The sequence below is a fragment of the Diabrotica virgifera genome, chromosome 2 (genome assembly GCF_917563875.1).
Source record: "Diabrotica virgifera virgifera chromosome 2, PGI_DIABVI_V3a".
NCBI classification, from domain to species: domain Eukaryota; kingdom Metazoa; phylum Arthropoda; class Insecta; order Coleoptera; family Chrysomelidae; genus Diabrotica; species Diabrotica virgifera.
In genome coordinates, this window is record NC_065444.1 from 13419424 (window position 1) to 13434927 (window position 15504).

Consider the following 15504-nt stretch of genomic DNA (forward strand, 5'->3'; position numbering starts at 1 on the left):
AATGCCCCCAGAATAACCTGTTACATACTTCCCAAAACATTACTCCCCATACCATTACTTGCCATAACATTAAAAACTCCCAGTGCACCACAGACATTCCATACTCTCCAAGACACTACATACATTAGATTTATTGGATTTAAGGACTTAGCCTTATTATTATTAATTATTATTAAACTATTATGTTTTGTTTTATTAAAACCAATTTTTTAGCTGCTTGTAGTTCCAAATTATTTTCATATGAGAATACCGAAGGTGTGATCCTTTACCACATGATAAATAAAATGCCTTGTGCTTATGCCCTCGCAGCGAAAACCAACAAGGATGTATCGATATCGAAATGTTTATATTTTGATCCTAAATCCAACGGATTTGATGATTTATGGTTTCCCCTGCATGAAAACGGAGAATTCGATAAACCAAAGAAATCCACTTATGGTAAGTATGGTAATTTTTGGTTATACTCTGACAAGAACATAGAGTGGACGATTCATTGTTAAGAACCGATTTTAAAACTGCCACTGTAGAGAAATTTCACAATTCCAACGGCGTGGTTATTTCATTATTTTTTTTAGAATTGAATTTTTCTTCTTCCTCTTTATAAGCAATTCTGCTTGTTCATTGGCGGATTGATACCTCTATGGAAGGTTGTCACTCCATCTTTTGCGCGGCCGGCCGATACTTCTGCCGATTGGTGATTTATCTGTTGCTATTTTGACCACACGTGTCTCCCCAGTTCTGTGTTTATTTCATTCTTTTTTTTTTTTCTATTTAGTGTCCATTCGTTTATACATTATATGTTACATTGTCTTCTAATGTCTTCACTCCTCTTTTGATCTCTCAGCGTATTTCCTGTGATTTTTCTCAGTACTTTCATCTCTACCATATCTCTACCATTTCCATTAGTCTTTGTGTTGTGACTGTATCGGGTCTTGTTTCTGATGCATGTCATTATTAGTCTTACACTACACTGGCTTTATAAATTCTTGACGTCATATTTTTGTACTTGATTTTTCACTTCTTTGTCCAGGTCTCCGTAACTTGACAATTTAATTCCAAGGTATGTTATTTCCATTACTTGTTCAATATTGATACCATCAGTTTCTAGTTTACATCTGATTGGTTCTTTACTGATTACTATTCTTTTAGTTTTCTGAATTATTTTATTAGAAATTAATTCTATCGTCATGTTTCTGTTTGTGCCTTTGTAGTTCTGTGAATAGATTCATCATAAGTGGTTCGACAATCCGTTGTGGATCTTAGCCTGCTTGCAAAGAAGTCGCCACTCCCGTCGATTCCTGGCAAATTCCCTCCATCTTCTGACCCTTAGAATCTATCTTCTTCCACCTCATCAATCCATCTTCTTCGTGGTCGTCCTCTACTTCTCGTGCCCTCTGGTTTTGAAAATGTCAATCTCTTCGTGTACTCGTTATCTGACATCCTAGCAATGTGTCCAGTCCATCTAAGTATCTGCACTTTAACGAATTTCATAATATCTGGATCGGTGTATAACCGATATAATTCAAAGTTGTATCTTCGACTCCATAGCCCATTTTCATTTACGGCCCCGAAAATATTTCCAATAATTTTTCTCTCAAAAATACCAAGAAGTATTTCATCATTTTGAGATAAGGTCCACGTTTCAGCCCCATATATCAAAACCGGTCTTATTAAGGTCATGTATACATTGAGCTTTACCTGTGAATAGATTGCATAGATTATTTATCAATATTCAACAATTATGGTAGGTCTGCTAACAGAACACTCTCGACTCAAGAAGCACATGAATAAAATCGGACTGACAGAAAGGTCACTGTAGAAGTGCCACCAAAGGCCGCAATAGATTTTTTTAACAAGTGTGGGCTGAAAGGCCAACTTAGGTCGAGTGGAATGGTGGTTAAGTGACCTTATATTTCATGTACTTAGATATATTTTTGGGGCTTAATGATGATTTTCTAGCACTTTTAACATTCTTTTCTAATTTATTATTAATGAATTTTAAGGCTTAATTTACTTAGTTTTTATTTTAATTTATTTACACTCAAAACTTAATTTATATATTACACTTTACTAAAATATAATTTATTTACATTTATTTTACTTTTCTACTCACACTTAAAACATAAAGTTTCCCTGGCAATATAAAACGGATTTAAACGCACAGAACTACAATCAGAATCAAAATGAGTCCCTGTCCCTACAATAGAATATTCTTTATTTATTCATGCCAGCCCTGATCTAGAACGTTTGGTTGAAGTTTAGTAATTTCGTCAAACTTTTCTTGACTTTTCCGTTAATAGTGGGACCCCCTAGTCTGACATCACGCATTACCTGTTTTGGCGGCAGACAGTCATCTACTCGAACGGATCGTTTAGATTAGAGTTTAGATATAGGGGAGAGTAGGGTAACAATTTATTACTATGCGTTTTTTTTACAATCTTTAGTTTCATTTACGATTTACTTTTAGCCACAGGCAACGTTTACAACGAGATGGGATGTGGAATCGCTGCAAAAATACGAGTACCTGCTAATCAAATCAAAGAAATTGATATGAGTCTAGTTTGGGACATGCCTACAATTAGCTTTCCTAACCATGAAAAAACTTACGACAAGTTTTATACTGAACAGTTTGGAAAAGAAAATGCCATTCTCAAAATTGTTGATCATGCCCTTAATAATTATACTATTTGGGAAGATAGTATATATAATTGGCAGAAAGATGTTTTAGAGGACAGGTAATTTTTTAGTGTATTTTTGCTATTAAAACATAATGTGCAGGTATTATGTTGTAATAAATAAATAAATTGTGATAAAACTAGTTAAAAGAGCATATGTATCTCCTGATGATAGGTTAAGAAGCCCCGAAACCGGTAGAGTTATTTACTGTACTCTCTGATTGAACTAGAAATACTATACGCATGCAGTTTCGGATTGCGACGAAATTGAAAATGTTTACTCATTTTTAATTTATATTTTTACTCTATTTGGAGTACTAAGGGAACCATTCTCGCTAGAAATTTACCGCCTGAGCAGATTAGAGGGATGTGAATTATAAAATATAAAATCTTCCTATAGCCTCAGAAACCGCATGCTTTGCATTTTTAAAGCCTCGGATGGTGTAACCAGAGAAGGTTTTTCATTGTTTTTAATCTGGAAGAATATAAAATGATATCATTTTATGTGCTATTAGATTAAAAACTTTTTCTAGCGCAGATATCGCTAGGACGTCCCTGCCATTTTGTTCGTTGCAATCCGTGACTGCTCTCGGTGTATTATCCTGGTTCATTCAGAGAGAAGAGCATATGTATCTCCTGATAAAGGGCTAAGAAGCCCCAAAAGCGGTAGAGTTACTTGCTGTACTCTCTAATTGAACTAGAAATACAATACGACTGCAGTTTCGAGTTCTAATGAAATTGAAAATATTTATTGATTTTTAATGTGATAAAACTATAGGTACAAGTGACTTTCATCTAACTTTCAAACAACAAATGGACAACAAATAAAGTAGATAATTACTTTTTTGCTTTTAGTAAACTACCTGATTGGTATAAAGGAGCTTTATTCAATGAAACATATTTTGTAAGCGATGGTGGAAGTTTGTGGTTATGTCTAAACGATGAAGAAAAGAAACGATTGGCAAGCAATGATAATGATCCAAGGCAAGTATTAAGGCGCGTACTGACTTAAGCATTTTTTTCCGAACGAGAGGAGTGTGGGTAATCGTTGAAAGATCAAAAGCGAACAATTGTTGGTTGATGCTCAGTTGGTATTGTTGGTTGATGCTCAGTTGGTACGGGCGTTCAAGGCATTTGTTGTCTTCGTGGCAGATATTTGATTTAAAAATAACTTTGAGTAGTTCTCTAGAACAGAGAAAAATATTTAGATCTGATTGATGAATGTTCTCCTGTGTTCTGGAATCCCAAACACGGGCATTATTATAGTAAATAAAAAAGAATGTGTGTGTACTTTGTACGCACGTAAGAAATTATACTTCTATTATTATGATTTCAACGAAATTAATATATTTTAAACAGTTTATTTATATTTTATTTAAATATTAAACTAATTTTATTTTCAAAATTTTTTATTAAAACAATACCAAAAATTAAAAAAATAAAAGAATAAAACACACACACATTGAAAAATGCCACAAATGATTTCTGAACAATAATTGTTGAAAAAATTTTAACTAAATAGGTATTTTCTGAAAAAAATTATATAATAATATACTTACAATCATAAAATGTATAAAAAAAATAAAAAAAATAAAAGTTTGTATTTTGGATTGAACCCGCAGACCATGGGCGCGGTTAGTTTTGAAATTCAAGTATCTTTAGATTTTGGCTACAGAGACATATGCATTATGTTGGAAGATAGACCAACTGAACGTTTTAAACTTTTGATAGTTCTGAATTTAACCAAATTACTTAGTTTGATTTTTGTGGAATTGAAAATATTAAAATACAAGAAAACATAGAGTAAGAAAAATATTAGATGAATATTGGTAGAAATTTTGTTGGTAATCAAATTATGTAAATCAAAGCATTACATACTAGGTAGGTTTATTTTACATTTTCCAAATAGGTAGGTGGGTAACTATGTAATTTTTTATTACGATACTGAAACATTTAGAATTACGTACCTGTTGCTTTTAAAAACTATTTAAAAAGTCACTACAATTTTAATCTTGCTTTTTTCTGCCCTCACAACAATAACAACTAATATACACAACATTTGTTTACTCATAACCGACATATTGAACAATTATTGACAGTTCATTGTAATTACTCAATCAGAGCCCGTATAACGTTTGAGCTGCGCTCAGGAGAAAGACTTTTGATGAATTCGCGCGCATATAAATTTACTCCCAACGCGCCTAAAGAAGTACAACTTCAAAAATGTAGCATGGTCGGACGACCACTGAAATGAAATGAGCAGAACATGGAAACGCGGCGAATAGAATGTACACTTCGAATAACCTGAGCATTTACTTCTCGTTCGGTTCGTTCGGAAGAAAATATAGCTAGTCAGTACGCAGCTTAGCACAAATTTTCATCAGGTATGAGATTGAAACCATTACCATTATTTTCATTTTAGGAATACGTATGGTCATTTCGCTTATTTAGAAGGCCAGGAATATATAATGTACAATTCGTATGATGTCCACTTCTACGCATCGCACGCCTTACATAAAAACTGGCCTATGCTTCAGAAATGTTTGCAGTACGATTTAAGAGATTTCATCTCCTTGGAAATTAATGAACCCTTTAAAGTCCTATATAATGGAAAGCTAGTGGAAAGGAAGTATCCGAATACTGTTCCTCATGATGCAGGAAGTCCCGGTAAGTTAGTTTAGATTGTATGAGCTCGTGCTTCTTTCCATCAACACAGAATGATTTCCATAAAACAAAACACCACAAATAATCCAGAAATACACACAAGAGGGATTCAAAGATGACAAAAATACCATATGAAGAGGGTACCAATAAGAAAAATTGAAAAGGATAGGAAACAAATGCAACATTCAAAACAAACAATACTCTGTGATCTATACTGTCCAAAACCAACCTCAACAACACACAAGAAAGATCAAAGAACTACATCACTAAAATGCCCTGTCAATGCAATAATTTCATTAAGTGTCAGTGTCAATGAAATATACTTAAAAACAGGGGGTTCAACACATCTTAGGGCCCTGATTCTAATTCAAATTTCGACTCAAAACAAGTCGCAATCAATATGGCGACGTTGAAATGCGACTGTGCGAGCCTTGTGGATTTTAGTTGAACTAACGAAATGATGTCATAAAATAGCGACTTATCGAAATTAATAGCGACTCCAAAAAAGTGGTTGATATTATAATTTCGAGTCGAAATTATTGTGACACGGACATGAATGAATATGAATGGCTGAAAGCGAGGTTAGGTTTAGTTTAGGAGATGTTTTGTTTGTTTCTTGCAAGGAAAACTAAAGCAAAAGGTATTAATATGGCTGGGTATTATGGAAATTTGCTGGTTTTGGAGGAATTATATAGAATAGTATTAAGTTAGAGATATAATAATTCAGAATTTACACAACGTGAATTATCAACACAATAAAATATGTAAGGTAATAATCTGGGAAAATTAGTATAAAACAAGGAAAATTATGTACCACCTATTTTATTGCTGTACATGCTGGAATCAAATCTTAAGATTTCATATATTCGTAATAGAGCTATGCAAAGTCCTCAAAAAGTGTGCTATTTGGTTTATAAACAAATTAGCGCTCCGAAATCTTTTTTTCAATTATTGCTCTGTAACTCAGAAGATTTTAACGTTAAACCAAAAACACTGGCATAAAAATTCACTATAATTTAATTCTGCACGTAGATATTTTTTCCGATTTCCTTCGGCAGAAATTTTTCTCGAAAAATTCGGGTTTTCCAAACAAAATGTTTAATTTTCAACTGAAATTTTAGGGAAGTAATTATTTATCAATAATTAAATAACTTGGTGACATAAATCTTTTTTGTTATGAGTGTCTTGAAGATATGAAAATTTGTATGTACAAAGAGGACCGGAATAAAAAGGTTATGGTCCAAAGATTGAAATCCTGTTGTTTATAACTCTGTCGCAAATGCCGGTCAAATTTAACCGGTTATACCTGGAACCACTCTTCGCAATTCAATTTTTTTTCTTCGAAAAGGGCACAGAAGCCCTTTTCAACAGCCTTAACTTAATTTAATTTAATCTAATATTTATTGAGGGGTTCTATTTGTTTATAAGCCAAAAAATTCTTTCTTTGTAACATTCCTCAGACCGCTCAAATAGTCCAATTTCAATTCTGTAAAGTACGTTGAATAGGTATAGTGATTTTTTATACGAAAATCATAGTTATTCTGGTGTATCATGATCTTTCTGGTTATTATTTCGACCGAAATTTTTTAATTAACATTTTAATTATTGCTAAACTATTGGTTAGATTGTAGCTGGCCTCCTGATATATAATCAATCTACTATAAAAATTTTTTCATGTCATCAATTTATTTAATTATTGATAAATAATTACTTCCCTAAAATTTTAATTGAAAATTGCAGATTTTTTTGGGAAAACTCGGATTTTCCGAGTAAAATTTTTGTTGAAGGAAATTGGAAAAAAAATAACTTTGTACAGAACTAAATTACGGTGAATTTTTATTTGAGTGTTTTTGGTTTAAAGGAAAAATCTTTGGAGTTACAGAGCACTAATTAAAGAAAAATAAGATTTAGGAGTGCTAATTTGTTTATAAATAAAATAACACACTTTCTGCGGACTTTTCATACCCCATATTACTAATATATGCAATCTTAAGATTCGATTTTAGTAATAAAATATCTGGTAAATAACTTTTCCCAAAACTGGCATTTTTTCGATAATTTTCGCAGACTATCAACAAATAATGTTGCGGTGGTTGCGTAGCCAATAAATCGGAGCGCCAACCCAAATTTTGAGCAGTGTCAAAATGATACGTTAATATCCCCAGTTGTAACTAATATCGAAATGAATAAGAATCGCTATAAATTACGACCATCATGGCGGCGTCGAAATTAAATAGCGACCTCGAAATGAATTAGAATCAGGGTCCAGATATGCAAAGATACCAGGGACAACAAGCACAGATTACAATGGAAAGATGTATCAATAATGATGAAACAAACAGGCATGAAAAAGTGAGAAATCAAAGAAGCAGCTCTCATCCCATTTAAGGGGGGGGGGCATAGTTTGAAAAACATTTCAAGCACATTTTTGTGACTTTTTTTTTTAAACTATGGGACAATTATTTTATTTTTAAATTAAATATTCTTATAAAGTAGGTGTAATTCAAAGACTATTCAAAAAAAAATTTCAAGGAAAAATATTGAAAAATAGCTAACGGTGGCAAATTTTACAGACACCTCCAAAAAAATGGATTATGCGGTGGACATCAGAACTCGTCACTGGATCATGTAAAACAAAAAATTCAAGATTTTATTGGCTTATGATTTTCTCGAGGCAACGCTGTCGAGTTTTTTTTTATTATTAATGATTTTTGAGTCCTTGGCATCACTCGGAAGTCAAGAAAAGAAATTCTTTGTACCAAAAGGCTGAAAATAAACATAATATTTACTATTGTTAAACAAAAAATAAGCATAAAAACAAATATATCTTGACAGCGTTACCTCAAGAAATTTATAAAGAAAATCTACAAAATTTCAGGTGGATTGGTCAAGTAGTTTTTGAGTTACGGTGTCCACCGCATTTGAAAAAGCAGTTTTGAGAAAAAACACGTTTAAAGTTCTGACAACTTCGTCTTCGTCTTCTCGTTTGCCTGTCAAATCGTAAAGTAATGCACACCGAAATATATTTTTGAATCGCGGAGTAATCTACACAAGAGAAGGGGAACAGTTGTTGAAGGTTTCTTACTACGCTCAAGTATGCTGGCGCGAAACAGCTGCAAAGCGAGTCGAAGAGAAATATTCAACATGCTGTATCTCTGGTAATTTTACCCCGATCAATCTGAAATTTTCAGAGTACTCTTGAAGTTACGCACTTTCATTAAAAAAAATTGAAAACTTCAAACCATACTCCCCCCTTAATGAAGAAAATGTGTAGCAAACCCATTAGCCTGTAGCAGACTCTGGTTGCCAATACTAAAAGAAGTCAACAATATACCAACAATAACGGAATAATAGAAAGTCGGAGACATATCATCTACCAATACACACGATACATATGCCTAACAAACTCACCCAAAACAAGTTTTTGTTGTTTGAGTTCTTTTCGTGGAACAACTTTTTTTGAAGTTATACTTATTTAGGCACGAGGGTGAATTTTTACATTCCCTGGTGCATGCGCACACCGACAGTATGTTGTTAGTTGTATGTATCAGCGCAACTAAGGTTTGAAAATAATATATTAGTGTTTTTAGTAAATATATTTATTATAATTTTTGTGCCTTTGGATTTGTCTTCCTTGGGAGTAAGATAATAAGTATTTTAAACATTTTTATAGTTAATACTTCACTTGATCTATTTATCACCGTCGTTTGTAATTACGTCCCAGAAGCCGTAAAAACAAAACCCTGATGGGTTATTGGTAGAGCATTCGACTACATAACGCGAAGGTCCCGGGTTCAAATCCTGACACGGACAATTGTTATCCTTTTTTTTTTTTTTTAATTTTTGGTGTTGTTTTAATAAAAAAAATTTGAAAGTGGTAATATCAAAATTAACTTATTAATTAAATAAAATACAAATAAACTTTTAAGTATATTTATTTCGTTGAAATCATACAATAGAAGTATAACTTCTTACGTGCGTACAAAGTACACACACATTCTTTTTTTATTTTAGGTGAAGAACCATTAACCCTTATCAATGCTTACCCAATCCATGATGTTAGTCATTGGAGAGATCTGAATTCCAAATTTATTCTACAAACGTTTAGAGACGCATACGGTTCTTCACCTGACAAGCCGGACTTGCAATATTTGGAAGATATGTACTCTACGTGTTATACTATTATTCAAAAATGTATTAAGAACGAAATAAATGAAAATGGTCTGATTGAAAACGGTGGGATACCGGACCAAACGTATGACTCTTGGACGATGTCAGGTGTCAGGTAATAGCAATTTAGTTTATATTGTTCTTTAAATTTAGTTTGGATACAATAGGTAAGATATCAAAAAGCTGTCCTCTTTTGGTGGTCTTTTTGTCATGTATCCTAGACTTCTGGATATTATACTTACGTTCCACGTTGCCTTCTACATTCTTGTAACAATATTACAACTCTAACCACTATAAGGAGATCTAAAGGCTTTTTGGCAACACTAGACAATCAATAAAAATAAGCAGCATAATGTAAATTCTCCTACTTCTTCAAGTCTCATCTTCTATCTAAGGTTGGAAATCATCATGGCTGTGCGACCCCTGTTGACTGCTGCTCTAAATAGTTCTGCACTGCATTTAAACCATTCCCTCAATTTCTTAAGTCAGGATATTTTTCGTCTTCCACTTTTCGCTTTTCTCGAATTTTGCCTTGCATTATAAGTTGTAATAATGAGTATTTTTGCCCTCTCATCACATGTTCTAAGTACTTATTGTCCTTTTCATGATCATTTTTCAGTGCGTAACAAATGATAGGAAAAGGGTAAGTCCGTGATAATACACATTTATGACATTTATTCTAACATGACATTTTAGTTAAATCTGACAGTTGTCACATTTTATTTTCAATTTGGAATAAAAACAAATCAAATGTGTTTCTTGCATTTATAAAATGGTATTTTCTTTGATTTGTATAGTCTTATAAATTATACAGATTATATTTGTAATATTATTATCTAATTAAAAAAAAAATTATTTTTTTATTATGGCGCCATCTATCGACAACTAGAATAACTAGAATAAATGTTATAAAAATGTCATCGACGACATGTAATCACCGACGTGCCTTTTTTTCTGTCACATACAATTTAATGCGTTATAAAAAAATCGAAAAACTGTGACGCACTGAAAGATGATCATGAGAAATACTGTATGTTTTCGTCTTTTTGTAGATAATATTATTTTCGCTTGATTTCCTATCCTTCCAGTTACTTCCACGTTTGTCATTCTCTGAATCCATGATATTCACCACTTAGTTATTCCACGATATTCTTTCGGATATTATTTTAAAATTCATGCAGGATTAAGAGAGAAAAAGCGAAATAAAAGGACAATACCTGTCTGGTTAGAGGAATCTGGTGCTACAAATAAACATTTAGATTATGTTTATTTTCTTCGAAAATTTCAAAACGATATTTTAGAGTATTTAATAAAAAACTTTTAGAGACATTTTTATGATATACAGAATAAAGAGTGGACAAAAAAATGTAAAATGTTTGAAGAATCACAATTTTAAAGTTGCCTAAATTTTTTGCTCACTAGTGTATGTATCATTGCCTTATTTTCTATTATTAAATATGTGTCCAATTTTTACTGCTAAATAATATAAAGATTTATATTTTAGTGCCTATTGTGGTGGATTATGGCTGTGTGCTCTCAAAGGAATGTCTGTAATGGCCACCCAACTTGGAAAGGAAAAGGACGCAAAATTATTCCAAAGTATATTAAGTAAAGCCCAACCAGCTTTCGAAAAAAAATTGTGGAATGGAAAATATTACAATTTTGATTGTTCCGAAAGTCAATCGAAGTCGGTAATGGCGGATCAGCTTTGTGGTCATTGGTATTTAGGTTGTTCTGGATTGAAAGCATATGATGTAAGTAAAAATTGCCTATTTTATCTTCATACACGTCATTTCCCCGGACGTACGGAATAAGAAACACGCTCTGATACCTTACTGTTTATTTGACACAAGTGATTCTCATCCTCTTGTCTTTTCTCTTATCTTAATGTTTTAATTCCACTTTTTTGAAGAAGTGAGTACTTCTTATCGCTCGGTATGGTGTTTTTGCATAGGCGCGAAATCCTATTTAGCGTCATTCGAAACATCGAGATGCGTATAGCAACCTTGCGGTATACAGTAATATACATAATATAAATCATATACATTTATTTTAACTTACTTAGTTAACTAAGTACAGATCCAGAATTTTCTATTGGTAGTTGATTTGTTCAGCTTTTCCCAAAAATATAGTTTGACATATGTTTTTATGAAAACTAAATATCATCATCATCATCAATGGTGCTAGAGCCCTATAAAAGAGCCTAGACCAGTCATGTCAAAGATACGGCCCGCGGGCCGCATCCGGCCCCCGGGCCATACCAATACGGCCCGCGATCGCAATGTGTCACAGAAAGAAGAATCATGTTTTTTAGAGCTTTTAGACTTCACTCGATTGCTCTACGGAAGTTTTAAAATGCGTACACTACACTACATTTATAAGTCATTTCAAAGGCAGCGCGTGCCTAGACAAGCGAGAGAGATAGACAGTAACACCATCTCTTAGCGGAAACACTCCTATTATTTTTGTTGAGAACAATAGAATCTTCCATGCGCTTCGAGTCTAGACTAGAACCTTCCTTATCGATATAAAAGAAGTGCGTCGACGTGTCACGTGAGTCAGTTGCGAAGTAGTGGTTGAGAAGGTATTGTACATTTGTTTGTGTCGTGCGTGTGCGATATCCATAATTGTGTCGAGTTCCATATTTGTTACGATTTCGGCATAATGTCACAAAAACGTAAAGTTGATAGTGAACGTAGAGTTTTTCAGTCTAAATGGGAAAATGCATATTTTTTCATAGAATGGAAAGGTAAACCACTGTGTTTGATTTGCAATCAAACAGTTGCTGTTTGTAAGGAGTTTAACTTGAAGAGACACTATGATACGAATCATAAATCAAAATTCGATTGTTACACTGAAAAAATAAGAATGGACAGATTGTCATCTTTAAAATCTAAACTTCAAGGTCAACAATCGATGTTTACTAAAGCTAATACTGAGAGCGAAGATGCCCTGAAATCAAGTTTTATTATTGCATTAGAAATCGCGAAGAGATCAAAACCTTTCACTGATGGTGATTTTATTAAAGACTCTATGTTGAAAGTTGCCGATGTTTCATTTCCATTTCAAAAGTCAATAATTCAAAATATTTCGCTGTCAAGAAACACTGTTGCTTCAAGAATAAAGGATTTATCTCAAAATTTGGTTCTTCAACTGAAGGAGAAAATTAAGGAATTTACAAACTTTTCACTGGCTGTTGATGAGAGCACTGATACTGTTGATACAGCTCAACTTGCTGTTTTTATACGAGGTATTAACAGTAACTTTGAAATAACTGAAGAACTATTAAAGTGCGTTCCATTGACAGGTACTACAACAGCAAATGATATTTATTCTGCATTGGAGCATTTGATGGCAGAATATGGACTCGATTGGAATATACTTAGCAGCACAACTACGGATGGCGCTCCTGCCATGGTTGGCCAACATTCGGGCGTTGTAACTAAATTAAAACAGAAAACATCAGGAAATTTTGTGGGATTTCACTGTATAATTCACCAGGAATCATTGGCATCCAAACATTTAAAAATGGACCATGTCATGCAACCTATAATTAAAATAGTAAATTTTATAAGGAGCAGAGGACTAAATCACCGACAGTTCAGGCAGTTTTTACAAGATTTGGACGAAAAGTTTTCTGATGTCCCTTATTTCACCGAAGTTCGTTGGCTCAGTCGAGGAGTAGTTTTAGAAAGATTTTTTGCATTACGTGACCCTATTCAAGCTTTCATGTTAGAAAAAGGCAACCCAATTGATTATGACAATGACTGGTGGGTTGATTGTGCCTTTTTGGTAGATATGAATAAACACTTGACTGATCTGAATGTAAAGTTACAGGGTAAAAATCTGATTGTCACTCAAATGTACTCATGTATTCAAGCCTTTGAAACAAAGTTGAGGCTGTGGGAAAATCAGGTAAAAAATCAAACTTTGGATCATTTCCCTCATTTAAAATCATTTGGCACAGTGGATCAAAAAAAATTGGATCAATATTCTCAACTTCTGCAAAATCTTATCACGGAATTCAACAATCGTTTTGAAGACTTCCACAAAATGAATGAAATGGAATTCCCAATTTTCAACAATCCATTCAATTTTGAAGCTTCACAGGCACCAGTTCATTTGCAAATGGAGTTGATAGATCTTCAATCGGACAGTATTTTGAAAGAAAAATTTAAAGAGGGTAACGCACTTACATTTTATACACAATATTTCAAGAGTTTGGATAACTACCCGGAATTAAAAAAGCATGCAGCACGCATTCTGTGCATGTTTGGTAGCACCTATTTATGTGAGCAGATGTTTTCCGTCATGAAAATAAATAAGAACAAACATCGCACAAGACTTACAAATGAACATCTCCAATCAATTCTTAAAATAAATACAACGAATATGATACCTGACATCAATGAGCTTGTCAAAAACAAGAGAAGTCAGGTATCTGGATCCTCGAGCTCAAAATAATTACCCTCTTTTATAACTTTGATATGATTTTTAACAACCGTATATTATAAGTATACTATTAAATAAAATGTTATAATAATTCAGTACATTTTTTTTTATTTGAATCTGGCCCGCCGACACATTCTGAATTTAATATATGGCCCTCTGCAAAATTGAGTTTGACACCCCTGGCCTAGACCTTCCCAAGTCTATTACACCAGTCAGTCCTATCCATTGCCAACCGTTTCCAGTTTGCTGCGCCTATTTTTTTCCCATCCTCATCTACACCATCCTTCCATCTGAGTTTTGGCCTAACCCTATTTCTACTTCCCACTGGTTGTGACATAAAGATTCTTCTAGGAGGGTTGTTCTGCTATGATCTTGCTAGATGTCCTGTCCATCTTAGTCTTCCTATATTTATAAGAAATACTACGTCTTTACCACAAAATACATGTTTATATCTCGTAGTTGTACCTCATCTTTCAAGCACCATTTTCACAGATGTCACCGAATATTCCTCTCACGATCTTTCGTTCAAATATAAACAGGAGGTTTTCATCTGCCTTGTAGATGGTCCATGTCTCCGATCCATATGTCAACACTGGTTGTATAAGGGTTTTGTATAGGGTTATTTTTGTTTTTTGGCTTAAGTTTCTGCTTCTCATATGTTTACTCAGTCCAAAATAGCATTTGTTTGCTAGGATTATCCTTCGCTTGGTTTCTTCCGTCATGACGTTCTCCTTGGTGATCAGGGATTAGTTCTACGCCTAAGTATGTGAATTTGTTCACCACTTCAAAGGTAGAGTTATCAACCGTGAATGGTGACCGATGTCTCGAGCTGTATTGTTGGGTGTTGATGCCATCAACTTAGTTTTCTCGACTTTGCAAACAACTTTACGCATTGTATCCTTAACCAATCTTATCAGTTTATCGGAGATGTGGAATTCGTCCATGGCTTCATACAGTTTATTTCTTAGAACACTATTATAAACCGATTTAAAATCTACGAAAAGATGGTATGTGTCGATATTGAATTCATTGGTTTTTTCCAGTATTTGCCTTAGCACAAAGATCTGGTGTGTTGTTGATAGACCAGGCCTAAAACCACTTTGATATTCGCCAAGAAGCTCCTCAGAATATGCACTTAGGCGACCATATAAGACACTCGATAATATTTTGTATTATTAAGGAGGGTTGTCCCCTATAGCTTCTACATTCCAATTGATCACCCTTTTTGTGTAGTGGTCAAAAGATTCCAATACACCACTACCTCTCTTCCGGGATTTGTTCCACATTCCAGGCTCTCAGTATTATTTTACATATTTGCAGGGCCGCGCCGTCCACGTGTGCAATGTGTGCGGCGCACACAGGCGCCAGTAATTAAGGGGCGCCACTAGAGTTGTTACAAAAATTTTACGCAGGTCAAAACAACACTTAACCATTTACCGACCAATTACCCATTTACCGACCCTGCATAAGAGCATTTTATACATATAGATGTAAAAATTTTGGTGGCTACTAAAATGACTATATAAAACCGTATAAACCTTCC

At 33.7% G+C, this 15504-nt stretch overlaps 1 protein-coding gene across 2 annotated transcripts in view; it reads left to right on the forward strand.

The window, feature by feature from the left end:
* The window catches only part of LOC126879449 (non-lysosomal glucosylceramidase), a 42943-nt gene that overhangs the window by 23128 nt on the left and 4311 nt on the right, over nucleotides 1-15504 (forward strand). For both annotated transcript variants that reach the window (XM_050642464.1, XM_050642465.1), the window contains exons 7-12: nucleotides 214-438; nucleotides 2468-2735; nucleotides 3531-3659; nucleotides 5098-5342; nucleotides 9354-9624; nucleotides 11014-11263. In XM_050642464.1, coding sequence (XP_050498421.1) covers nucleotides 214-438; nucleotides 2468-2735; nucleotides 3531-3659; nucleotides 5098-5342; nucleotides 9354-9624; nucleotides 11014-11263 — 1388 coding nt within the window. The remainder of the gene's footprint in view (nucleotides 1-213; nucleotides 439-2467; nucleotides 2736-3530; nucleotides 3660-5097; nucleotides 5343-9353; nucleotides 9625-11013; nucleotides 11264-15504) is intronic.